Here is a 26,952-nt window from a genome sequence, read left to right as displayed (position 1 = left end):
TTCTAGTAACTTCTGAGTTTCACTAAAAGGTATCTAGATGTGTATTAATATCTATTTGTTCTGTTTGGTCATTGTGCCCCTTTAAGTTGAGAGTGCTTATCTTTAGTTCTGGACATTTTTTGTTACCTTTTAAATATATTTCTCCTTTCCCATTCTATCTCCTTCTCTATGTCTTATAAGTTTTTCTTCTATCCTACACAACTTAACATCTATTAAATCCTATTAAATCCTCTTTCTGTGCTGTGTTCTAGGTGATTTCCCCACTTCATTAGTTTTCTTTCTTCCAATTCCTTATATTTTCTCATTAATTGTGTCTAGTCCACAGTTTAACCTGTCTAAATAAGATCTAAATAATTTTTTTTCGAGAAATATTTTAAGCTTGTTTTCAAGTTTGTCTGTTCTTGTTTCATAAACTCCTGCTCTTATTTATGGATTTTAGTTCATGATCTCTTTGAGCATTTTTTAAAACATACTTCTTTCAGAGTTCTTTTAATCTTTCATTTGTGATTCTTTAAGTAAGAATTTTGCCATTTGTTGGTCCATAACATTGAATTTCATTTAAAAATAAATAAATTTGTATCTGCAAGCTTGTCTTCTACAGGACTTTTCTTCTGAGAGGGTTTTGTTCATGGCTTGGTTATGGATGCAACTGCTTCCTTTGGAGAAATTTTTAGATTATTTCTGCTGGGGCCTTATATGGTTTTCTGAACCTGAACCAAATGTTATGTTTTGTTAAATGGGGCTCCTTCACCATGCAGATTGTATGAATTGGCTTCTGTATTCACATGCAGCCAAGCCTCTTGTTGGATGACTTTGTTTCAACCCATGACCTGAGATGGGGACACTTATTTTTCAGTCCTCATATTGGAACAGGGCTTTCCCAATTCTGAATGTGCCCATTTCTGCTCCTTAATATCCAATGTGACTGCAGCCTCAATTCCTAATATTCATTTCCCACCCTTTTTTTTTTTTTTTTTTTTGAGATGGAGTCTCGCTCTGTCGCCCAGGCTGGAGTTCAGAGGTGCAATCTTGGCTCACTGCAACCTCTGCCTCCCAGGTCAAGCAATTCTTCTGCCTCAGCCTCCTGAGTAGCTGGGACTACAGGCATGCGCCACCACACCTGGCTAATTTTTGTATTTTTAGTAGAGATGGGGTATTGGCCAGGCTGGTCTCAAACTCCTGACCTCACGATCCTCCCGCCTCATCCTCCCAAAGTGCTGGGATTACAGGCGTGAGCCATCATGCCTGGCCTTCCCCAGCGTTATCGAAACCCCCTAATTCCTAAGGCACAACGTATCCAGTCTAGGGACCTCTATAGGCCATGTGGTTTCAAGTTCTGTGTGTTCTCTCTTTATTTCTACCACCTGCAGACTTCCTTTTCTTCCTTTAGAACCTATTTTTTCTATGGAAAATAGGTAAAGAGGAATATTTCCTGAGGAAATTCAAGTGAGGAAAACAGGAATATTTCACCAGCATGTACATGTCTTTGAAGTAGGGATGGGAATATTTCCCATACATATTCAGTCTGTATCTAAAAAGAGAAGTGAGTGCTCTTGGTATTATTCACCTCTGTAACTGAAATAATGTCTGAACAATACCAACAGCACTCAGGTAAATGTAGTTATCACCATTTTACAGAGAAGGAAGCAGTTTCAGAGAGTTAGTTACTTTCCCTAAGTCACAGTTAGTCATTAGTGGGGCTAGAATTTAAATTCAAATCTATAGGTTAGTTTTCACTATTTTTTCTGCCTCACTGTTGTTCAATTATTTACTCAAGAATTTACTTTTAATTTATCTTATGTCCTTTTGCCCTTGACATCAGGTTTGGACAGTATTCCAAAGAGACCTGGCCAGGTATGGTGGCTCACGCCTATAATCCCAGCACTTTGGGAGGCCGAGGTGGGAAAATCTGCTGAGACCAGGAGTTGAGACCGGCCTAGGCAACATAGGGAGACCTCCTTGCTACAAAAGAAACAAAGAACTGATATGCAGCCTGACTAAATTTCATCTGAAAATACCTGACAATGATTGTTGTGTGATGCATATTTCTTTTAAAGACTCCCCTTATTTTCATACTATAATTACCATGATCTTTTTTATTTTTCTTTATTTCCTTTTTTTTTTTTTTTTTTGGGGGGGGGGACCGAGTCTTGCTCTTGTCGCCCAGGCTGGAGTGCAGTAGTGCGATCTTGGCTCACTGCAATCTCCACCTTCCGGGTTCAAACGAGTCTCCTGCCTTAGCCTCCTGAGTAGCTGGGACTATAGGTGTGCACCACCATGACCAGCTACTTTTTGTGTGTGTGGTATTTTTGGCAGAGATGGAGTTTCACCATGTTGGCCAGGCTGGTCTTGAACTCCTGACCTCAACTGATCCACCCACCTCGGCCTCGCAAAGTGCTGGGATTACAGGCATGAGCCACCACACCTGGCCAAGCTTCATTCTTTTTTTTTTTTTTTTTTTTTGAGACGGAGTCTCGCTCTGTCGCCCAGGCTGGAGTGCAGTGGCCGGATCTCAGCTCACTGCAAGCTCCGCCTCCCGGGTTTACACCATTCTCCTGCCTCAGCCTCCCGAGTAGCTGGGACTACAGGCGCCCGCCACCTCGCCCGGCTAGTTTTTTGTATTTTTTTTAGTAGAGACGGGGTTTCACCGTGTTAGCCAGGATGGTCTCGATCTCCTGACCTCGTGATCCACCCGTCTCGACCTCCCAAAGTGCTGGGATTACAGGCTTGAGCCACCGCGCCCGGCCCAAGCTTCATTCTTAAATGCAACTTACTTCTGGGAAATAATTGCTTAAGGACTATATTGAGCCTGTGAAACTATAGCACCTTCGTTCAGCCTCTTCTCCCAAAATAGCCTCATGCTTAGTAGCATTAGGCTTCAGATTGACAGCACTTCTATGAATGGCAGACACTGTCCCAGACTAACTGCTGTCTTTGTGACAAAATACAGAAATAGTGATGCTGGACCAATGCAGTAGCTTACACTTGTAATCCCAGCACTTTGGGAGGCCAAGGCGGGAGGATTGCTTAAGCTCAGGAGTTTGAGACCAGCCTGGGCAACATAGTAAGACCTCATCTCTTCTAAAATTCAAAAAAAAAAACTAGCTGGGCATGGTGGCATGCACCTGTAGTCTCAGCTACTTGTGAGGGTGAGGAAGAAGGATCGCTTGAGCCAGGAAGGTCAAGGCTGCAGTTAGCCCTTATTGTGCCACTGTACTCCAACCTGGGTGGCAGTCTTTAAAAAAAAAAAAAAAATGTTGCTAGCTAACCCTCCATTCCCACCCTCCAACATGTCTGATGCCAGACTATACTCACTCTTTTGCTATTTGCAAGTTTATTTAATAGCCTACCCCAACTGCCTTGTCCGTGGATAGAATTTTCTTCACTGTATTTTGGAATGCATATAACCAGTAAGCTTCTTTTAACCAATAAAAACATCTAGAGTTTGTATTTTGCATAACATTGATATTCCTTTGTAGTTCATATTGGATGAAATGTCTTGAACACAAGCAAGTTGTCTTTTTTTTTTTCCCCATTCTTTATGCCAGACTTTTCAAGAAAGAATCTGCATCTAGTTCAACTTTGGCTGCTTGCTGCTTCTGCTGCAACTAGCAGTTTTAGATCAAGTTCCCAGTGACAACACCGGTGGGGGAAGTCTGCATTTTTTTAGGATGACTGACCTCAATCCTGGAGCTGTTGGATTCCACCCTGCTTTTTGGGAGTTTATGACTTTGGTTGTTATTTAATGCACTTAAATCTTCTGAGTCTCACTGAGTATTTTGTTTTGATTTTTCAAATTTTCTTCACAACTCTTTTGTAGGAAATTTAAAATGTTACACCCAGAACTGTACAAATACTTTACTAGTGAGGTTAAACTAAATGCAACAATGCAACAAACAAATGAAAAGCACACTAAAATTTCACTTGGGTCAGTTCTGAAAACCCTAGACCTCTTACAGCAACCAGAGTTGTTTCCTTTCATGCACTTCCACTCAAAAAGGAATTTGTAGGTTTTTTTTTCAATCCTCCATAGATTCTGCTGAATTCAGAAGAAATTGCATGCAATCCCTAGCTTTGTTCCAGAAGTTAATTTGTGAAAGAATGAAAGCCATGATCTTTTTCTTGATGTAGGTTGAAAATAGTCATTTGTTTGTATGAATTTGTATGGATACTTCCCATAGGAACAATAATATGCAGGAGTATCCAATCTTTTGGCTTCACTGGGCCACATTGGAAGAATTGTCTTGGGCGCACGTAACATACACTAATGATAGCTGATGAGCTTAAAAGAAAAAAAAAGCAAAAACCTTATAATTTTTTTTTTTTTGAGACGGAGTCTCGCTCTGTTGCCCAGGCTGGAGTGCAGTGGTGTGATATTGGCTCACTGCAACCTCTGCCTCCCAGGTTCGAGTGATTCTCCTGCCTCAGCCTCCCTAGTAGCTGGGATTATAGGCACATGCTGCCACACCCAGCTAATTTTTATATGTTTAGTAGAGACAGGGTTTCACCATGTTGGCCAGGCTGGTCTTGAACTCCTGACCTCAAGTGATCCACCCACCTCAGCCTGTCAAAGCGCTGAGATTATAGGGGTGAGCCACTGTGCCCAGCCCACCATATTTCTTTTCCTTTTTTTTTGAGACAGAGTCTTGCTCTGTCACCCAGGGTGGACTGCAGTGATCTCTGCTCACTGCAAACTCTGCCTCCCAGGTTCAAGCGATTCTTGTGCTTCAGCCTCCTGAGTAGCTGGGACCACCATGTCCTGCTAGTTTTTTGTATTTTTAGTAGAGACGAGGTTTCACCATGTTGGCCAGGCTGGTCTCGAACTCCTGAGCTCAGGCAATCTACCGGCCTTGGCCTCCCAAAGTGCTGGATTACAGGCATGAATCATCACGACTGGCCCATATTTCTCTTTATTTGTTGAACACATACTACTTGGAAGGCCCTGGCTCAGCACTGAGAATCCAACAATGGGTAAGATATGCTAGAGAGACCAAAACATAGAGACAAAAACTGAGTGAACATTAAAAAATTAATTATGATTGTGCCCAGGGTACAGGAGGAAGCAAACCAAGGGCCAAGATAGAAGATAACAGAGAAAGCCTATTTCATGGGGATATGAAGAACGCATTTTTGAAATGAAATACAGAGAATGGCTAGGATGAAATACAGAGAACGACTAGCAAAGCAAGGTGGCTGGGGACAGGGTTCCAAGGGGCGGTGCCTTTCAGGATGAGACCCGGGGCAGAGAAAGACTGGCACAAGCATTAGGTAATACATGAGCAATTAATAGTGAAGAACAAGTGATTCACTTGACTCTTAATCGCCTGTGTTTCGCTCTGCTATGTTCTAGTGGTAAGTAATGGATAATAGCCATGGAAACAACCTTGGCACTCAACGATAAACACTGTGTAAAGTAAGTAGAAAAGAATTGCTGTTTGCTTCCATTATTTACTGTCATACACTTGTCCTTCCTAAGAAGGGGCCGCTCCAGGCCCTGATGGCTAGCTTGCACTAAGCATGGTTTCCAACTCAGGAAGGGCAGAGTCCCCAGGTCTGCAGTTCCCATGGCAGCAGGGTATCCTGTTTTGGCCGATAGGTACTAGAGGCAGTCAGGCTGGGTCCAAATTCTGCCCCTCCCTCTTACTGACTGGTAGTGGGACTTTAGGCATCTCTTCATACCCTTCCCCACATGCGTAAGAGTGGAACATTGTGAGGGTCAAATGAGGTAGTACATTTCAAACACTTAAAAGAATATCAAGCCGGGTGCAGTGACTCACACCTGTAATCCCAGCACTTGAGAGGCTGAGGTCAGCATTTGGAGGCCTGAGGTCAGGAGTTCGAGACCAGCCTGGCAAACATGGCAAAACCCCATCTCTATAAAAATACAAAAATTAGCCGGGTGTGGTTTTGGGCACCTGTAATCCCAGCTACTTTGGAGACTGAGGCAGGAGAATCATTTGAACCTGGGAGGCAGAGGTTGCAGTGAGCCGAGATTGCACCAATGCACTCCAGCCTGGGTGACGAGTGAAACTCTGTCTGAGAAAAAAAAAAAAAAAAATTGATACCTGAGATGCACTATTTAATAGATATCATTTAATTATTATGTTAAAAAGGCCTATCACTTCTGTACTGCATTGTTAGGCTAAATTGTTGTATAAACTTTTTAAATATAAAAATAAGTGGAATACTTGCAGATAATTCAATAGAGCACCCAGACCTTATGTCCAGACTACTAGCATTAAAGCCTAGGGATACTGAGTAATGCTGGAGGAAGCTGCCATGCAAGGAATCAAGTAGTCAGCATTAGAGCATTTGCTACTTCTAGGGGAAAGTCATTTGTGACAGGCATGCTAGTTGCCGACCTAAAACCCATTCTCCCCCAGCTTTTTAAAAATTAACATACTCCTGATTTTGTTTGGGGCAGTAACATGCCCAGGTAAAACACTTCCCCACACTTCTTTGTAGCTGGGAGTGAGATTTGAACCGGTTTTGGCCAGCTGCAGCAGTTACTGAGTAGAACCTATTGGAAAACATTTCAAAAGAAGCAGACTTGGATGGAATCTGCCTTTTGCTCTTTTTTTTTTTTTTGAGGCAAGATCTCACTCTGTTGCCCAGGCTGGAGTGCAGTGGTGCAATCTCAGCTCACTGCAACCTCTGCCTCCTGGGTTCAAGAAATTCTCCCACTTCAGCCTCCCAAATAGCTGGGACTACAGGTGTGCCCCACCATGCCCAGCTAATTTTTTGTATTTTTAGTAGAGATGGGGTTTCACTATGTTGGCCAGGCTGGTCTCTAACTCCTGACCTCAGGTGATCCTCCCGCCTCAGCCTCCCAAAGTGCTGGGATTACAGGCGTAAGCCATTGCGCATGGTCTTTGCTCTTCTCTTTTAATCCTGACTAGAATGGGTATGTGATGCCTGAAACTGCAATAGCCATCTTGAGATCATGCGGATGAAAACTATATGCAAAGGAAGGCAAAGCAGGAAAACTGAAGGAGAACCAGTGCTTGGCTTATTACCTCTGGACTTAAATGAGAAAAGATAAATTGCTATTTGATTGAACTTCCATAGCTGGAGTACAGTTACATGCAGTCTAACTCAATTCTAACAAAAAGGGCCAAAGTGGCCTTCACTGTTGACCAAGACGACAACTGTTTCTTCAGCCATCAAAGGCAAAACTGATGATGTAACAATGGCTATTGGGTTGGTTGGTCTCATTGCCCTTCAGCTCCCACTGAACCTAGGGTATAATGGTGGTAACACTATAAAGCAGACCAAGAAAAAGGCATTCTTTCAATCAAAATGCTTTTATTAGAATACTAATAAATGCAGATAAAAAAAAAACACAGAAAAAGAGGAAAACACTCAGAAATGTGATTACAGATTAGGCATATTAGGAGAAAAAGAATTCTTCAGGGTATACAAAATGTAAACATTTGCCCTGGGATTTCCCACAGATGGCACAGTCCATGCGGACTTTTTTGGAACAAATATATGTCTATTAAGTCTCCAGGCTAGCCTCTATGATGTCTGCAAACTTGCCACATTAAAAGTTAAAATCCCTAAAACTTTCTATGCAAAAAACAAAGTGGCTCCCAATCCAGGCAGCTGGCACATATGGAAGCAGAATACCAAAGCAAATCCATCTTCCAACCAGCAGCTTCGACTCCCTCCAGCTACTGTATTTACATTTACCTTGACAGAGATTACAGAGATATACACAGTATATAAAACTCCTACTTGAGGCTGGGGTGGGAGATGAAATCTTTCTTGCTTATCAAATGATCTGGGGAGAGGCATCAAATCAGTCCCTTAAACTTAGGACTAAGAAGAGGCCCTCTTTTGTTCAGAAAATGGAGACTCATAAACTTCCATGGGTGGGCAGGTACAAACCAGGTGCTGATCTCCATATATGTCATCAATCCGGGCAATTGTTGGCCAGAATTTGTTCTCTGGTTTCACGAAGGGCTGCAAAGGACAAAAGATGGAAATGCTGTGAGATGTTCTGAGAGGTTTCTCTTAGGGAAAAGGAGTGGGCAATGCTATTCCCACAGCCTAAGACACCATCAGCCCAACAAATATTCTGAGAACCTAAAATCCAACCCTACATTACCAGTGAAAAAACGAGGCATCTCCCAGGAAACATCCCTGATCACCACCCCTGCTAAGCATCCCCATGTGCTGTTGATCTCTGGATCGTTTATAGCAAAGTTGTGTTTGAAGGACTTCAACCTCTTAAAGAAGACTTTGGAATCTACGTTTATCTATGCCCATTATATCCTTAAGTTTGGATATTTAGCTGACCTTCTCTTTTAACATATGTCTAATTTATTTGCCATGTCATTTTCCATAAATTCAGTTTATTTAAAAGTTAATTTCTCTGCCAGGCACGGTGGCTCACGCCTTTAATCCCAGCACTTTGGGAGGCCGAGGTGGGCGAATCATCTAAGGTCAAGGAGTCTGAGACCAGCCTGACCATGGAGAAACCCCATCTCTACTAAAAATACAAAATTAGCTGGGCATGGTGGCGCATGCCTGTAATTCCAGCTACTTGGGAGGCTGAGGTAGGAGAATTGCTTTAACCCGGGAGGTAGAGGTTGTGGTGAGCCGAGATTGTGCCATTGCACTCCAGCCTGGGCAACAAGAGAGAAACTATGTCTCAAAAAAAAAAAAAAAAAAGTTAATTTCTCATACTGTGCATAAAATAAAAGTTTGAACAATTAAAAAAAAAAAGCATCAGCTGGGCGCGGTGGCTCACGCCTGCAATCCCAGCACTTTGGGAGGCCGAGGTGGGTGGATCACGAGGTCAGGAGATCAAGACCATCTTGGCTAACATGGTGAAACCCTGTCTCTACTAGAAATACAAAAAATTAGGTAGGTGTGGTGGCAGGCGCCTGTGGTCCCAGCTACTTGGGAGGCTGAGGCAGGAGAATGGCGTGAACCCGGGAGGTGCAGCTTGCAGTGAGCCGAGATCATGCCACTGCACTCCAGCCTGGGTGACAGAGCAAGACTCTGTCTGTCTCAAAAAAAAAAAAAAGCATCATTTTGTTTGCCCTCCTCTCCAATGACAACCATTATCCTGAATACAGGATTTACCATTCGCATTATGTTTTTATACTATTACTGCACAGATCCGTAAACCGCACATAGCATAATTTGGCACATTTTGAACCTTCTCCCTATCTCACTCAAACAGACTACACAGAACCTTCTCCTCCATATAAGAATCAGAAAGGAAAGGAAGGTTGCATTGGGCGCCATCTCCCTGTCCCACGGTGGAGGGAAGCACATCGGTCCACTGGGCAGGACTCGTATTCAGTTTTCCCCCACTGTGTTCCCTATGAGTTCCCAGACCTGTAGTTGATACTGTATGACCTCGCCTCTGAAAGCCAATTTCTTTGCTCCTCGTTCCTCGTCAAGGCCCTTATTTCACAAGGTGCGCCACATACAATTTCTATAATGAGGAGGCTAAGAGTGTACACCCCTCAGGATAGTAGCTGGCCCGTGCCTTCCCAGCTGGCACATTCAGGTTCAGAGAACTTACGAGTGGGAACGCTGCCACCTCTCTGGAATAAGGCCGGTCCCAGTGGGAGGAGGTAACGCAGGTCAGGGAGTGTGGAGACATCTGAGACAGAGATATGGACAGGGGAGGGGTCAGAGCAATACACTCTCTTCTCCTCCCACCCTGCACCTCAACCCTCAAGCTTCTGACAGGAGCCCAGGCAGAGAAAGCTGTGGTTTTCTTTCAATTTAGGGGGTAGAATGTGATTTGTAATTGTGAAATATTTTAAATATCAGAATGTTATGGTAATAATCATCACATCTACCACCCAGCAGAGTCTAATGAACATTCTGTCATATTTGCTTCACCTTTTAGAAAAAATTACCTACACGTTTGGAGCTGCCTGTATATCCCCTTCCCAGTGCTAACCACTCTTCTGAATTTGGTGTTTACCATTCTCATCATGCTTTTATACTATTACTGCATATGTTGATAAACAGCATATAACATAATTTGGCTCATTTTAAAATCTGATATCATCCTATGAGCAGTATTACCCACCTGTATTATAACTATTATGCTCTTTGAAATGTTTATTGCCATTGAAAGAATAGCCTAAATCGCCTAAATCCTGAAAGAAGCAGGAGTCTTCAGAGAGAAAAGAGAAATAAATGGTGGTAAACATAATCATCTTGTATGCCTCCATGACTCTGTGAACACACCTCTAGAGAGGTGCCTGCCTTCTGCAAGTCACTGGTCCCTGCCCTCTCCTGCAGGCAGGCAGTTCGGGAACCTGCCCCAGCTGCTGCAGCATATCAGACTTGTTCTCTGGGTTATAGCCATGAAGACACAACCACAGCCTTCATGGTATTCTCCACTCCTGATCTTCCAGCTTAATATCTGGACTAACAAGAAACTTAGGACTCTGACCACATATACAATTAACATGTTTTAGAAGAGGTAGAGTAATGCCCAACCAACTTTTCCCCAACATGGAGCATAAACATTGTAACATCCAGTCCAAATGCTAATACAGTTTTCTCAGAGATAACTGCTCTAATATAAGAATGTGTGCTTGTGCAGAGTTTGTGATGTGAATATGTAAATCTTATTTATGCCATAATCTCACTACAGTACATCAAACAGAGACACAGAATGTTACAAATTCTCCAACTAGACAGTTGTGGACAGTTTCCACAACCACATCATCCTTGAGTAACTGCTATGCTGTTCAAGACGATGCAAACTTCAGAGTAACAACTGCATCTTCTCAGAAGAATTACCTTATTCTAGGGAAGAGTATCATCCTCAGTTGAGAGTTCAGGAGGTGCTGGTACACTGTCCAGACATCATTTTCTAGTTTAAGGAACATTTCAAGCAAAGTTCCAGGGCCTACGCACCTTCAGCGGATTGACCCTGGGGTCGATGCGGCCCTCCTCAATGTCAGCAATTTCCTGCCGAATGCTGATCATGGCATCACAGAATCTGTCCAGCTCTGCCTTGTCCTCTGACTCAGTGGGCTCAACCATGAGGGTCCCTGCCACAGGCCAGGACATGGTAGGGGCGTGAAATCCTGCAAAGGGAGACAGGAGAAATTGCCTCACTGAACGTTAGTGGCCTACCCCGTTTGGAAGAAAAGTTCCTATCCCCTTTTATACTTTATCCTAAGAAAATCATCAGATACTTGCAAATGTATGTATATGGGGATTCATCTCAGCACTGTTTATAGAAGAAAAATTTAGGAAACAACCTAATATCCAACAATAGAGGATCAAATAAGCAAATTTTACAGAGCGCCCATACAGTAAATAGACAACCATTCAAAAGTATGTCAATTTGTTAAACTGGCTAAACATTCAAAAATATTAAGTAAAAAAAGCAAGCCACATAATGATATTCCATGTCTATATATAAATAAAAGAACAAAGTACTTATATAATATATGCACATCTTATGAGGGAAGATGCCTTGAAGAAAATATAAAATGTTAACTGTAACTATGGCCAGAAAATGAGACTGGGATTTTTACTTCACTTCGATTATACTTTAGAATCTTTCAGTAATTATCATGTATTACTTGTAATTAAGAGAAATAAAAATATAGCTTATCAAAAGTTAAATAATGAGATAACAAGAGCTAAGGACTCTGGAGCAAATCTTATTGTCCCCATTTTGTACAATAAGGAAACTGAAGTTTGGCCACTATGTGGAAAGCCTTTGCCTTTACATTGAACACAGGCTCAGTGTGTTTCTGTTTCCAAAGGTTTGCACGTAAGGTGATGCAACAAGACACATAGTCAAGAGAGAGATTTCCAGGACAAAAATCAAAAACAACATTTTCCATTTCTTGTATTTTTTCTATGAAGTTTTTTTTTTTTTTTTTGAGACAGAGTCTTGCTCTATTGCTCAGGCTAGAGTACACTGGCACACTCACGGCTCACTGCAGCCTCAACCTTCTGGGCTCAAATGATCCTCCCACCTAAGCCTTCCAAGTAACTGAGACTACAGGTGCACGCCACCATAGCCGGCTAATTTTTTTTTTGTTGCAGAGACAGGGTTTTGCCATGTTGTCCAGGCTGGTCTCCAGCTACCGAGGTCAACTGATCTGCCTGTCTCTGCCTCCCAACATGCAGGGATAACAGGCATGAGCCACCGCACCGGCCCTATGAAACTTTTAAAAGCTGAAGAACAACTCCCAAGTTGAGACACCTCTGAACTAATCTTGCCCCAATGTGCAGTGGTTCTCAAATTCTGGTGAGCATCATAATTACATGGGGTACTTTCGAGTCACATCTGCATGATTTAAAAAATTCTCTACCAACATTTTATTTAAAAATGTTCAGGCCAGGCGCTGTGGCTCACACACCTATAATCCCAGCACTTTGGGAGGCCAAAGCCAGCGGATTGCTTAAGCCCAGCAGTTTGAGACTTGCCTGGGCAATATGGCAAAACCCCGTCTCTACAAAAAATACAAAAATTAGCCAGGTGTAGTGGTATGTGCCTGTAGTCCCAGCTACTTAGAAAGCTGAGTTGGGAGGATCACTTGAACCCAGGAGTTGAGCCTGCAGTGAGTCAAGATCACAACACTGCACTCCAGCCTGGGTGACAGAGTGAGACCCTGTCTCTATTTAAAAACAAAACAAAACAAAAAAACAAAAAAAACCCACTAACATTCAGATGAGTTGAAAGGACTGTGGACTGTAGGTGAGCACCCATATACCCGCCACCTAGATTCTACAATGCCGTTGTTTGCTTTATCACATATCTACTCATCCAGCTATCTGCCTTACTTTCTGATGCATTTCAAAGTACACTGCAGTCATTAGTACACTTCACTCTTAAACCCTTCAGCATACATATCATGACTAGAATTCAATATCTGTTCACATATTTTTGTGATAAAACTTACAGTGAAATGCACAAATCCTAACTGTACCACTTAATGAGTTTTGGTAAATACATATACCTTTGTCACTCAAACCAGACTGGGATTTTTTTTTAAGAGAACAAGCTGATTACCTATCATGTCTGCCCTTAATTCCCTGTGTGAGCAAATTTAGTCCAACATATTCTGCTGTAGTGGTTCCCATATTTTGAACCACCTGAGTTCTTGCAAAAAAAATTCCTGCATCTGGACCCTGATTCAGGAAGTCCAAGGTAGGGCCCAAAAATCTATGAATCATAAAACATGCCAGGTGATTCTGATAATAGGTCTGATAATTAGCCTGGAACTGCTGTATAAGGCAGTATGCCCCCAACTTGCCTGAAAGACTCCTACAGGAGCTGTGTGTTAAATATACAGATTATTAGCTCTCTTCCTTAAAAATTCACATTTAGCAGTTATGCTTAAGACCTGGAAACTGTGTTGTCATGTTCCTTGCTTTTTGACTTAGCTATTCATTTGGTCTCCCATTTATTAACACTAGGTGTTGAGTGCCTACTGTATGCCAGGCACCTGGACAATTCTGGGCTTTTGGACAAGTGTGGAAACGGTTCTATCAATCATCAAAATAACACTGAGGTCGGGAGACAACATGATTTGGAAACACTGGGTGGTAACTTCAGTTACCATTTCCCTGTGAGCCCCTCCTCTCCTTGCAAATGCTGTTGCAGTTAGATGTGTGAAGTAGGCAAGGCATCCACAAAGTGAGTGTCTTATCCTGAATCGGCCATTACCCAATCACTAGCCGGGAGGCTGTCAGGAGAAAGGAGTTCTACTGTCAGGTTACAAGAGGTGTCAAGCGGAGATCTTGAGGATGGGATTGGTAATTTCATTAATGAAGCCTTTCTCTGGCTTTCCCATCTATTATCAGTGTAACTGCATAATAAGATCATTTGAGAGTGAGTCACACACGTGGGATTCCCATTACGATGCATTAGTGAAACTAGTAAATTTAAAAGATTTTTCTCTTTTCTTCCCAAAACAAGTCATTAAAACTCAGATAGGACTCCATATCCATCGAATGGCAAAGTTCTCCCCAACTTAGCCTTTCTGAGAATTGAAAGATCCTTGATACCATTAATATCATTTTCATATTATTATAATAGCAATATTGGCTGGGCGTGCTGGCTCACACCTGTAATCCCAGCACTTTTGGAGACCGAGGCAGGTGGACTGCCTGAGCTCAGGAGTCCGAGACCAGCCTGGCCAACATGGTGAAACCCCGTCTCTACTAAAAATACAAAAAAAAAAAGCTGGGTATGGTGGTGGGCACCTGTAGTTCAGCTACTTCGGAGGCTGAGGCACGAGAATCACTTGAACCTGGGAGGTGGAGGGTGCAGTGAGCTGAGATTGCACCACTGCACTCCAACCTGGGCAACAGAGTGAGACTCTGTCTTCCCAACCCCCTAAAAAGCAATACGATCTTAATATTATAATATTAATAACATTGTTCACTAGGAAAATGCAGTGAGCTGAGTTGAATGAACACCCACTAATGCACAGGTGAAGGATCCATGTCTTTCAAAATGCTTCAAAGAAAGTGGCATTTTCTTTGTGAAAACTGCTACACTTATTTCTTCATCTCCAGAAGCAGCTGAAACAGCTACGCCATGACGGAGGTGGCTATAAAACTCCAATGCCATTTGTCTCTCCCACTTCGATGGGTTACTTGCTCTGCTTCCTTCACCACTACACTCACTACAACTCACTGGGGTTTCAATTTTAATCATAAACACTTCTTTTCTTGGCTGTTAATGGATTCAAGATGCATATTTTAATATCTTCTGAAGGGCAGGACCAATGCAGTCATCAGGAAACTTTTTTCTCTATTATTTTGGAGGTTGCCAAGAATCCTGAGCTCCCCATTTATCCCCCAGATCAGTTTACTGTGGTGCCTGCACTTTCCATTTGTGCATTAGGAAGTTGTCCACAGCCAGCATGGGCGGCGGCATGAATGTCAAAAGCCACTTACCATAATCCTGGAGTCTCTTGGCCACATCCACAGCCTCAATATTTGCAGACTTTTTGAAGGGTCTCGTGTCCAAAATAAATTCATGACCCACATAACCTGTTCAGGAAAGTTGTTTCAGCCCAAGATTAGCATCAGCTTATTGTTTTACCCAAACAAATGAATAAGTAATTTAATGATTAAGTGTGTCGGCTTTTTACGTGTATCAGTGAGGACCAAGAAGCCATGGGCACTGGGTAAGTTTATTGTTGGCAATAACGATTTTAGTCTTATTACAAATAAAAATGTTTAGCACATTGGGCCGATGTGTCTGATCTTCAGCTTACTACATACCTGTGAACCTGATTATGGCTAATGGCAGGTGGGAGGCATTACTGGAACATTTGACTGGAGGTGTCTGGGGATGAGATTATTTCTATTCTGAGGACGTAAAATCTACTGGCAACAGTTAAATGCGTCACATAGTCCTGATCCTTTTATACAAAATATTTCTAGAGCCATTGACACTTTTCAGCAACTTTACCCTCAATATCAAATAATTACTTTTGCGTGTATATAGATATGGATATATCAAAGATAATATCCATAAGACACATACAGAATTTTATGTTTCTTTGAAGGACCTTTTGATGTTTTGGTTTCAGGCTGCAAACAAAGAATTAGGAATATGTGATGTCAAACAATATACTGTAAGTAACAAGGAGTTAATGAGGCCAAAGTCTGTGCAACCCAGTTCACTTTGTTCTACCAATGACATATCCCTTATTTGAAATTGTAGATCTTTATTTGAGTCTCATGTTGGCACCCAAAATTTTTGGATTTTCAGGCCAGGCACAGTGACTCATGCCGGTAATCTCTGCACTTTGGGAGGCTGAGGTGGGCAGATCATTTTAGATCAGAAGTTCCAGACCAGCCAGGGCAACATGGCAAAACCCTATCCCTACTAAAAATAGAATCACCTGAGCCTAGGAAGTCGAGGCTGCCGTGAGCCGCGATCACACGACTGCACTCCAGCCTGGGCAATAGGAGCGAGACTCTGTCTCAAAAAAATAAATACAAATTTTTAAGAAAATTTTTAGATTTTCAGATTAGGGATATGCAACCTGTAGTTCATAAACAGACTTCTTCTCTAGGTCCAGGCCGCCAGTAGCTCCCCAGAATGAGCTACTGACCACATAACCATCATCAGGAATAAACCATTAAGTCAGCGTTTTAATAAATAGACCAATATTCCTCCGGGGCCTCCCAAATTCCATGGTCCATCAACTCATGAATTTCCTTCCAGGAAAGTATCTACTCATGAGATAATGATGTACTCCTTCTTCTTAACCCACTTTCCTCACTCTCAGCAAAAATGAATCCACTTACAGAGACTCAGAGCAAGCATAACTTCTCAAGCCTGTGAAGAATAGATCTAGTAATTAATAGCCCCTGAAAACGGTCTACGAACTGCTATGCTTCTCATAGAATGAATAAATATGAAAGAAGTCACACCTATAATCTCAGCACTTTGGGAGGCTGAGGCAGGCAGATCACTTGAGGTCAGGAGTTAGAAACCAGCCTGGCCAATATGGTGAAACCCTGTCTCTACGGGAAAAAAAAAAAAAAAAAATTACAAAAATTAGCCAGGTGTAGGGGCAGGCACCTGTAGTTCCAGCTACTCGGGAGACTGAGTGAGAGAATCATTTGAACCTGGGAGGTGGTGGTTGCAGTGAGCCGAGATGGCACCACTGCACTCAAGCCTGGGAGACAAAGCGAGACTTCATCCTCCCGAAAATAAATAAATAAATAAAAGAAGTGGTTTTGTTTGAAAATAAAACTATAAAGAGCCTAAGACTCTGAATATATTGAAGCTGCATACTTTTAAACCACGCTTTAAGGAAAAAAAAAAAAAAAACTTTAAAAAAATTGAGACAGGGGCCAGGCGCGGTGGCTCAAGCCTGTAATCCCAGCACTTTGCGAGGTGGATCATGAGGTCAAGAGATCAAGACCATCCTGGCCAACGTGGTGAAACCCCGTCTGTACTAAAAATACAAAAATTAGCTGGGCGCAGTAGCACACGCCTGCAGTCCCAGTTACTTGGGAGGCTTAGACAGGAGAATCGCTTGAACCCGGGAGTCAGAGGTTGTAGTAAGCCAAGATCACGCCACTGCACTCCAGCCTGGCGACAGAGCGACACTCTGTCTCAAAGAAAAAAGAAATTGAGACAAGGTTGAGTGCTCTGTCACTCAGGCTGGAGTGCAGTAGTGCCATCACAGCTCACTGCAGCCTTGACCTCCTGAGCCCAAACAATCCTCCTAATTCAGCCTCCTGAGAGTAGCTGGGACTACAGGTGTGTACCACCATGCTCAGCTAATTTTTGTATTTTTTGTAGAGATGGGGTCTCACTATGGCTAGGTTGGTCTCAAACTCCTGGGCTCAAGTGATCCCCCCATCTCAGCCTCCCAAAGTGCTGGGATTACAGGCATGAGCCACTGCGCCCAGCCAAAATATGCTTTCTAACAGTGATGGAGAATAAATTGTAAGGAGTGTGATTCAAAAGCAGAAAATTCAGCCAGGCATGGTAGCTCACACTTGTAATCCCAGCATTTCAGGAGACCGAGGCAGGAAGATCGCTTGAGCTCAGGAGTTTGAAACAAGCCTGGGCAGCATAGTGAGAACTTGTTTCTACAAAAAAACAAAAAATTAGGTGCAGGTGTGCCTGCCTGTAGTACCAGCTACGTGTAAGGCTGAGGTGGGAGAATCGCTTGATCCCAGGAGGCTGAGGCTGCAGTGAGCTATGATAATGTGACTGCACTCCAGCCTGGGTAACAGAGCAAGACCGTCTCTTAAACAAAATAAAACAAAATGCCCTGATTGTGACAATGATTGGAGGACGAAAGCTAATGGAAGCTCGCTGCTCAGAATGACACCAGACAGCAGGGAGGGGAGGAAGGGAGGGACACAGTGGGGGAGGAGTCACTCTTGCTGGCAGCACAAGAGGAGAGTCTTCCAAGCAGAGGTTCAGTAATAGCTGAAAGGCACCATCAAGCCAAGCCCAACACAGCACTGCTAATACCACAGTGCCATCTGAAGAGGGCCCCACCACAGCCAAGAGGTTTAGGAAGGGCTCCATTTTCTAAATGAAGTTCAGATGTTAGTTTCTAAATCCATATTCTATTGCGTTCAAATAGAAACTGCAGTGGAATTCCAGCATCTCTCTCCATCTCTACGTGAGCCCTGAAAGGGATGAAATTTCTTTTCTTTTCTTTTTTTTTTTTGAAACGGAGTCTCGCTCTGTCGCCCAGGCTGGAGTGCAGTGGCTCTCACTGCAAGCTCCGCCTCTCGGGTTCGCGCCATTCTCCTGCCTCAGCCTCCCGAGTAGCTGGGACTACAGGCGCCCGCCACCACGCCCAGCTAATTTTTTGTATTTTTAGTAGAGACGGCGTTTCACCGTGTTAGCCAGGATGGTCTCGATCTCCTGACCTCGTGATCCGCCCATCTCGGCCTCCCAGAGTGCTGGGATTACAGGCTTGAGCCACTGCGCATGGCCAGGATGAAATTTCAACTTGGTGGCTGTCAGAAGCCAGATCCTAAGATGTTCTTTGCAGCTTTTAGGACACACAAACCTGCTATAGGGCAATGACGGGGCAATATCAAGTGGAAATTGAATAAACCACTCAGAACCAAGTTTCAGTGTTCACAGAGTAGGTGTTTCTGCTGGACCTAACCGTGACTATAGCTGAGAAGGTACCATGTGAAAGGGGCAAGGAGGACAGGAGCGGGTGGGATGAAGGAAAAGCAAGGTAAACATTGGGTGGCTAAGTGGGAACCACCGCCCCCATATATTGATTGTCTTCTGAGGGTAAGAACAATATGGGAATGTGCTGTGGAAAAACAGGGCTTCTCAAAACTCTCCTTGAGAGAAGGGACCAGACCTTACTTATCCCCCATCCTCAAGGTGGCTGCCGAGGAATAAATGAACTCACTCGGTAACTACTCTGGAAAGCTCTGCTGGGCAATCAATGCTTGGTCAAGCCTTTTAGCTGCAATCCACAGACCATGACTAACAGAATCAAACCTCCTGGCTGTTTCCTTGTAGTTCAAGCTAGAATGAGGTTTCCCTGAGAATGAGTTCAGGTAAGTGGGACTGAGCAGGGTCACTTGTGAGCCAAGGACGTGAGGGCCCAGCCCCTGAGGCCCCTGCCCACCCATACAGCAAGGGTCACCTGGAAACCTCTGCAGGGACAAGTATTTGCAGGCAGAGTTGGGTTTGTCTGATTTAAAAAAAAAAAAAAGGCAGATGACCTGAGGTCAAGAGATCAAAATAAGCCTGGCCAACATGGCGAAACCTTGTCTCTACTAAAAATACAAAAATTAGCCAGGTGCAGTGGCGGGAGCCTGTATTCACAGTGGGAGGCTGAGGCAGGAGAATCGCTTGAGCCCAGGAGGCGGAGGTTGCAGTGAACTGAGATTGCACCACTGGACTCTAGCTTGGGTGACAGAGCAAGACTCTGTCTCAAAAAAAAAAGATAGGCTTACAAGAAATTAAAACATAAAGAAAACATTGGGATACTAACAAAGTCATCTCCTCCTACTAATGGGAACTCCATTCAGATCAAACAGTGACCTTTGCCTCCCAAAGTAGACAGCTATGGATTTTTGAAATTCTTCCTTTAAAATATATCCTCTTGCCTGGTGCAGTGGCTCACACCTGTAATCCCAGTACTTTGGGAGGCCAAGGTGGGCAGATAACCTGAGATCAGGAGTTCGAGACCAGCCTGACCAACATAGAGAAACTCCATCTCTACTAAAAATACAAAATTAGCCAGGCATGGTAGCGCATGCCTGTAATCCCAGCTATTCAGGAGGCTGAGGTAGGAGAATCACTTGAACCCGGGAGGCAGAGGTTGAGGTGAGCCGAGAAGGCGCCATTATAATCCAGTCTGGGCAACAAGAGCGAAACTGTCTCAAAAAAAAAAAAAAAAAGTATCATCTTACCTGGGTAATTCCTCTCTTTCCTCATTCTAGCAGAATACAGTCATGCATCACTTAATGAAGGGAATATATTCTGAGAAGTGCATTGTGAGATGACTTTGTCATTGTGCAAACAGCATTGTGGGCTTACATAAACTAGTTGGTAAAGTCTACTATATATACCTAGGCTACATGGTACAGCCTCTTGCTCTTACTGTACTGAATACTGTAGGCAATTGTAATACAGTGGTCCGAATCTGTGTATCTAAACATATCTCAACATAGAAAAGATAGAGCAAAAATACGACATAAAAGATAAAAAATGGTACACCTGTGTAGGGTACTTACCATGAACGGAGCTTGCAGGACTGGAAGTTGCTCTGGATGAGTCAGTGAGTGAGAGGTGAGTGAATGGGAAGATCTAGGACATTCCTGTGTACTACCATAGACTTTGTAAACACTGTACACTTAGGCTATATTAACTTTTTAAAAAAATTTTTTTTCTTCAATAATAAATTAACCTTAGCTTACTGTAACTTTTTTGAGGCAGAGTCTCAATCTGTGGCCCAGGCTGGAGTGCAGTGGCACAATCTTGGCTCACTGCAGCCTCCGCTTCCTGGGTTCAAGCGATTATCATGCCTCAGCCACCCGAGTAGCTGGGATTACGGGCGCACACCACCATGCCTGGTTCATTTTTGTATTTTTAGTAGAGACAGGGTTTCACCATTTGGCCAGGCTGGTCTCGAACTCCTGAGTTCAAGTGATCTGCCCGCCTCGGCCTCCCAAAGTGCTGGAATTACAGGCGTGAGCCACTGCGCCTGGCCTACTGTAACTTTTTTACTTTATAAACTTTTAAATTTTTAAAAACTTTCTGATGCTTTTGTAATAACACTTAAAACACAATTGTATAGCTGTACAAAAATATTTTCTTTCTCGATATCCTTATCCTATATGCTTTCTTCTACATTTAATTTCTTTTTACTTTTTAAACTTTTTTGTTAAAAACTAAGACACAAACATACACCTTTGTCTAGGCCTACAGATTCAGGATGCTCAATATCACTGTCTTCCACCTCCACATCTTTTTTTTTTTGAGACAGGGTCTCACTCTGTCCCCCAGGCTGGAGTGCAGTGGCACCATTACAACTCACTGCAGCCTCAACTTCCCAGGCTCAAGCAATCCTCCTGCCTCAACCTTCCAACTAGCTGGGACTACAGGTGTGTGCCACGATGGCGGTTAATTTTTTTTTTTTTTTTGAAGAGATGGGTCTCATGATGTTTCCCAGGCTGGTCTCAAACTCCTGGGCTCAAACAACCCTCCTGCCTTGGCCTCCCAAACTGCTGGGATTGCAGGCATGAGCCACAGCACTTGGCCCCACCTCCGACATCTTGTCCCTCTGGAAGGTGTTCAGGGACACTAACACACACGGAGCTGCTATCTCTTGTGATGACCATGCCTTCTTCTGGAATACCTCCTGAAGTGACTGCCCTGAGGCTGTTTTACAGTTAACATTTTTTTTACAGTAGAAGGAACACACTCTAAAATAATGATGGGGGCCAGACGCAGTGGCTCACACCTGTAATCCCAGCATTTTGGGAGTCCAAGGTGGGAGGATCACCTGAGGTCAGGAGTTTGAGGCCAGCCCGGGCAACATGGCAAAACCCCATCTCTACTAAAAATACAAAAATCAGCCGAGCGTAGTGATGAACACCTGTAGTCCCAGCTACTGGGGAAGCTGAGGCAGGAGAATTGCTTGAACCTGGGAGGTGGGGTTGCAGTGAGCCAAGATCGCACCACTGCACTCCAGCCTGGGTGACCAAGCGAGACTCTGTCTTAAAAAAATAATAATAATAATAATAATAAGCATTATGTAGTAAGTACATAAACCAGCAGCATAGTCTTTATCATTATTATTAGGTGCTATATGTAAATGTAAGTGTCATACTTTTAGACAACCCATCTCAGCCTCCCAAAGTGCTTGGATGACAGGCGTGAACCACCGCACCTGGCCACTACTAAATAAAATTAAACATAAGGAAGTTTAAAATATGAACAAATAAGCAATAAGGGAAAAAACCAATAGGATGCAGTTATATATCTTTTTAAAATATGGAAACAACATGATTTTAAGCTGTGAAATCAGAGAGCCGGCTGTGAAAGAGAGTGAAGTAGACAACAGATGGGGGAACACAGTTTCCCTGGATGGGCAAGGTTAGCACTAAGAACTGGGGAAACATTAAGAGCATTGGCTACATATACTAAAACAATAAGGTCATTTTCACCTATCAAATTGGCAACGATATATTTTCTTGTTCTTCTGTCTAGTTCTCAGTCCTCACTAGGCCCCCGTGTGATGGCCACTCTCATATGTTATCACTGAGATATAAATTGGCACAAAGTCTCTGGGAAAAAAATTGAAGCCATACGTGTCAAGAGCTTCAGTGCATTCATATCCTCTGAGATAATAATTTTTTTTCTATGACTCTCTCCTAAGGAAATTATCAGGCAAGATTCTTTAAAATTTCAAGCAAAGGATACTCATTGCCACATTGTAATAAATGCAAACAAAGGGAACAAAAACTACACAATTGGTTAAATCATGGCACATCTATACAACGGAATTGACAGTGCCACTTTCTTTTTTTTTTTTTTTTTTTTTGAGACAGAGTCTCGCTCTGTCACCCAGGCTGGAGTGCAGTGGCCGGATCTCAGCTCACTGCAAGCTCTGCCTCCCGGGTTTATGACATTCTCCTGCCTCAGCCTCCCGAGTAGCTGGGACTACAGGCGCCCGCCACCTCACCCGGCTAGTTTTTTTGTATTTTTTTAGTAAAGACAGGGTTTCATTGTGTTCGCCAGGATGATCTCGATCTCCTGACCTCGTGATCCGCCCGTCTCGGCCTCCCAAAGTGCTGGGATTACAGGCTTGAGCCACCGCGCCCGGCGACAGTGCCGCTTTCAAAGATTATTTAGTGACAGGGGAAAATGCTCATAATATACAGTTAAAAAACAGGCTAAAAATTGTATTTTTAGGGTGGGTGCAGTGGCTCACGCCTATAACTCCAGCACTTTGGGAGGCCAAGGTGGGAGGATCACTTGAGCAGAGGAGTTCAAGACCAACCTGGGCAACAGAGCAAGACCCCATCTCTACAAAAATATATATATAAATAAATTAGCCAGGTGTGGGGGTGTGTGCCTGTGGTCCCAGCTACTTGGGAGGATGAGTTAGGAGGATCACTTGAACCCAGGAGCTCAAGACTGCAGTGAGCTACCATGGCACCACTGCACTTCAGCCCGGACAACAAACTAATAAAACTATCTGTAGTATGATCAATTGTACAAACAAAAGAGGAGAAGAAATACAGAAAATACTAGTAATGGCTATAACTGATTGATGGAACCATGGACCATTTACATTTTCTTCGTCATGCTTTATTATTTTCCAAAATTTCCATGCTGAGCATATATACATTATTTATATAATCAGACAGAATAAATATTGAAGCTATTCCTTAAAGCCAATACACAAGCAGGATACATTTCATGGAGCAGGAGCTAAGCTAGGTTTGAATTAATTAGTAACTCTTGTCACTTCTTTAGTACCCACTTCACAGAAGCATTTTATTGTGTTGCTTAGAGACATGTTGCCCACAACTGTGTTTTCTGCTCTCTGGGAAGCATTCTCAACCAGCGCTTCTGGTTATTTGGTCCTATTCTTTTTCAAACTGTGGAACCACCCCTTTGGATACAGATTTATGAGGTAAGACCAGCCATTAAATTAAAGATCACAGCTATAGAGGTATATTCCACCTGGACCAGAGAAACCAAGATCCCATAAGCACCTTGTTGCTGTTGCCAAGGTGCGGGTGAGTGTGCTGGTTCCTGATGTCTGTCTCTCTGATCCAAGCTCCAAGTCCCGATGTCTGTTCTGCTCCCACTCTGGGCCCATAGCAAGAACTCGTATCTGGTTCTCAGTTCCAGCCTTTCCCTTCCAGGGAGACTCTGTTCCCCCATCTGTTTTTCTCTCAAAGGTATCTTCACTCTCCCTTCTCACAGCTTAAAATCATGTTGTTTTTATAGCTAAAAAGAAAATATAACTACAACCTACTGAAGCAGCCCCCTCCTCCCTCACTACCAAACTCCCCGCAAACATGGAATCCTTCTCCCCTCTCCTTCCCGACCTCCATCCATATCTCGGCCTATTTCCATCCAGCGTCTGCCTCACCATTGTACCCAAACTACTTTCAAAGGCTACCAAAGGCTTCCTAATTGTTACAGACAAAGGTTCCTTTTAAGACTCATAATTTAAAATCAGATGTCAATCATACCTCAGTAAAAGTGGAAAAAATCTAAATAAATACACTTAGGTAAGATTAAATCAGCCACCTGCCCTTTACAGTGTCTCTCCTTACTATGCGTCATCACGTGCATTTGTCTGTTGACTGCTAGAGAAACAAAGCAGGCGCAGCCTCCACCCTCTCCTGGACCCTGGAGTCAGATGGACAGAGCCAGACAATACCGAGTGGGAGAGCAGCTGCTCCGGGGTGGGGTCGGGAGTGGGCAAGAGGAAGGAGTGGAGGCTGCAGGGAGGAGGTGGAGCCACACGGCAGCAGGAGGGCCAGGCAGGGGTGGGGAGGGAGACGCACTGTGCCAAGTGCTGCCAGGGTTCTAAAGCCGCCTCAGGTGTGGAGTGCCCCTCACCAGGCACCCGACTTCTGCCTCCCTCTTAATGTAGCCATCTACTTGAGGTGTTTTGTTCTGGCTTCTCACCTTCAATATTCTTTCCTGGGGCCTCACCGCTTCCAAGACTCAGCTATGAGGTTCTGAGCCCACAGCCCAGTGTGTAAAAGGCTGCCTGGTTTTTAGTTCCCTCCCATCACTTCCAGGGTGACTTTGTTCCCCTGCCTATTATTCCCTCTGTTGTAAGCCCTAGAGGCTAACCTTAAATCACAGGTGTGATTACAGGATTGAGGGTGTGAGCCACCACCCCAGCCCCTTGCTGCCTCTAAGGCATGTTTCCCCCTTGTGCTGTCTTAATGATTGTAACAGTCTCTTCATGAATCCCTACACTCTCCTGCTCAAAAACCATTAATGGTATTGTCCAGCTCAAGGGTGAAGTCCAGAGCCTTCCAAGACCTTCAAGGCCCCACGCTACCTTTGCAGCTTCATTTGCTCCCTCTCCATCATCCATCCTTCACTCCAGACCAGACAGCTTCCTTTTCTCTGGTTTGCTCCTGGGTCTCTGCTTACTCAGGCTCTCATTGGCTACACTGGCTTCCGGGCCCATCTCAAATGGCTCCAGCGAGAAGTCACTCTCAACCATTCCATCCTGCCTCTACCCAGTCTGAATTACTCTACTCTTTCGAAGCATATCCATAGCACTTTGTAAATAATTAGCTCATAGTATTTACGTACACATTTCAGTGTTGTGGACTCTTTATTGACCCAGGCTGCTGTGTAGACTAGGAGCCTAGGAGAAACTTGCATATAGTAATGTCCCTAAACTGTTAACTACAGTGGAGTTATGGCTGGGTGCAGTGGCTCACGCCTATAATCCCAGCACTTTGGGAGGCCAATACAGGTGGATCACCTGAGGTCAGGAGTTCGAGACCGGCCTGGCCAACATGGTGAAACCCCGTGTCTACTGAAAATATAAAAATTAGCCGGGCGTGGTGGTGCACACGTGTAGTCCCAGCTACTCAGGAGGCTGAGGCAGGAGAATCACTTGAACCCGGGAGGCAGAAGTTGCAGTGAGCCAAGATCCTGCCACTGGACTCCAGCCTGGGTGACAGAGCAAGACTCCATCTCTAAAATAAAAAAATAGGCCGGGTGCGGTGGCTCAAGCCTGTAATCCCAGCACTTTGGGAGGCCGAGACGGGCGGATCACGAGGTCAGGAGATCGAGACCATCCTGGCTAACACGGTGAAACTCCGTCTCTACTAAAAAAAACTATAAAAAACTAGCTGGGCGAGGTGGCGGGCACCTGTAGTCCCAGCTACTCGGGAGGCTGAGGCAGGAGAATGGCATAAACCCAGGAGGCGGAGCTTGCAGTGAGCTGAGATCCGGCCACTGCACTCCAGCCTGGGCGACAGAGCGAGACTCGGTCTCAAAAAAAATAAATAAAAATTTTAAAAAATAAAATAAAAATAATAAAATAAAATAAAATAAAATTAACCAGACTTATTTCCAAGAACTCTCTACTATTGTCTGATATGTGCTAAGAAACAGAAGTCTCTTACCCAGGTCAGAAAAGCACATCTAGATCACACTTAGTTTGGCCAAGAAAAAACCAAAGTAATGATAGATTAAAGTTGATACTTGCCTCTTGCACCCCTGAAAAGAATTCTGTAGTGTTTTTCTAATCGCTTGGCCATGTAGTTGGCATTTAATATCGCAGTTTCTGTGGCCTGTTTAAGGCCCTTGCCTCCCATCATCTGCAACAGAGGGAAAAAGAGCCATTAGCCATTGAACGGGCAAACACAAAGGTCAAGACACCAACCAAAAGACATCCCCAGATAAATTCCACCCACAAAGGAAGGCAGCTCACAATGACTCTGGAGTAAAGATGAGTGGAAAATTCCAACAAGGACATCTGTCAGATCCCTCTAAGCCTGTAATACATTTTTGTTTTCCTCTTTTAATAGTAGTTTTATGTTTTTTATTATAGTAGCAAAGTCTACAACAGAGCAAGTTGACTACTGACTACTGTGTTATCTAAAGAGAGAAAAGAATTGTTCTCATATTACATGTGTTTTGGAGTTTTTTGTTTACTATGAATTTGAGAGATCTTGATAATTGCCAGGAATCTCATGGGATCTGGGCCAATAATACCTCCACTGAAGCAATTTTGTATGGTTTATTTTCCCATTGTCCCTAGTAGAGGCTGCTTATGTTTAAAAACTGCTCAGTATTGTCCTGGTAGTTAATAGTCCCTGTGATCATAAGGGATACATGTCATCACTGCAAAGAGCTTCAAATCAAGACTGTACCAATTCTGATGGCCTGCTTTCTTCCCAGAGTGCCTCACATGTGATGGAGTTGGCATATGTATTAAATACATAACTAATGTAAAGAGAATGAGAGAACAC

General features: G+C 43.6%; 1 protein-coding gene across 1 annotated transcript in view; it reads right to left on the bottom strand.

Moving 5' to 3' along the window:
• Window positions 1-7,285: 7,285 nt before the first annotated feature.
• GLDC (glycine decarboxylase) overlaps window positions 7,286-26,952 on the bottom strand; it is a 114,849-nt gene continuing 95,182 nt past the window's right edge. Inside the window, exons 21-25 of the mRNA XM_025359401.1 lie at window positions 26,187-26,298; window positions 14,914-15,009; window positions 10,900-11,072; window positions 9,542-9,622; window positions 7,286-7,965 (exon numbers count right to left, since the gene is read on the bottom strand). Coding sequence (XP_025215186.1) covers window positions 7,822-7,965; window positions 9,542-9,622; window positions 10,900-11,072; window positions 14,914-15,009; window positions 26,187-26,298 — 606 coding nt within the window. The 3' untranslated portion in view covers window positions 7,286-7,821. The remainder of the gene's footprint in view (window positions 7,966-9,541; window positions 9,623-10,899; window positions 11,073-14,913; window positions 15,010-26,186; window positions 26,299-26,952) is intronic.

This window comes from Theropithecus gelada, chromosome 15, assembly GCF_003255815.1.
Source record: "Theropithecus gelada isolate Dixy chromosome 15, Tgel_1.0, whole genome shotgun sequence".
Classification (NCBI taxonomy): Eukaryota; Metazoa; Chordata; class Mammalia; order Primates; family Cercopithecidae; genus Theropithecus; species Theropithecus gelada.
The sequence above is the reverse complement of the archived record's forward strand: the minus strand, read 5'-3'. Positions and strand labels throughout refer to the sequence as shown.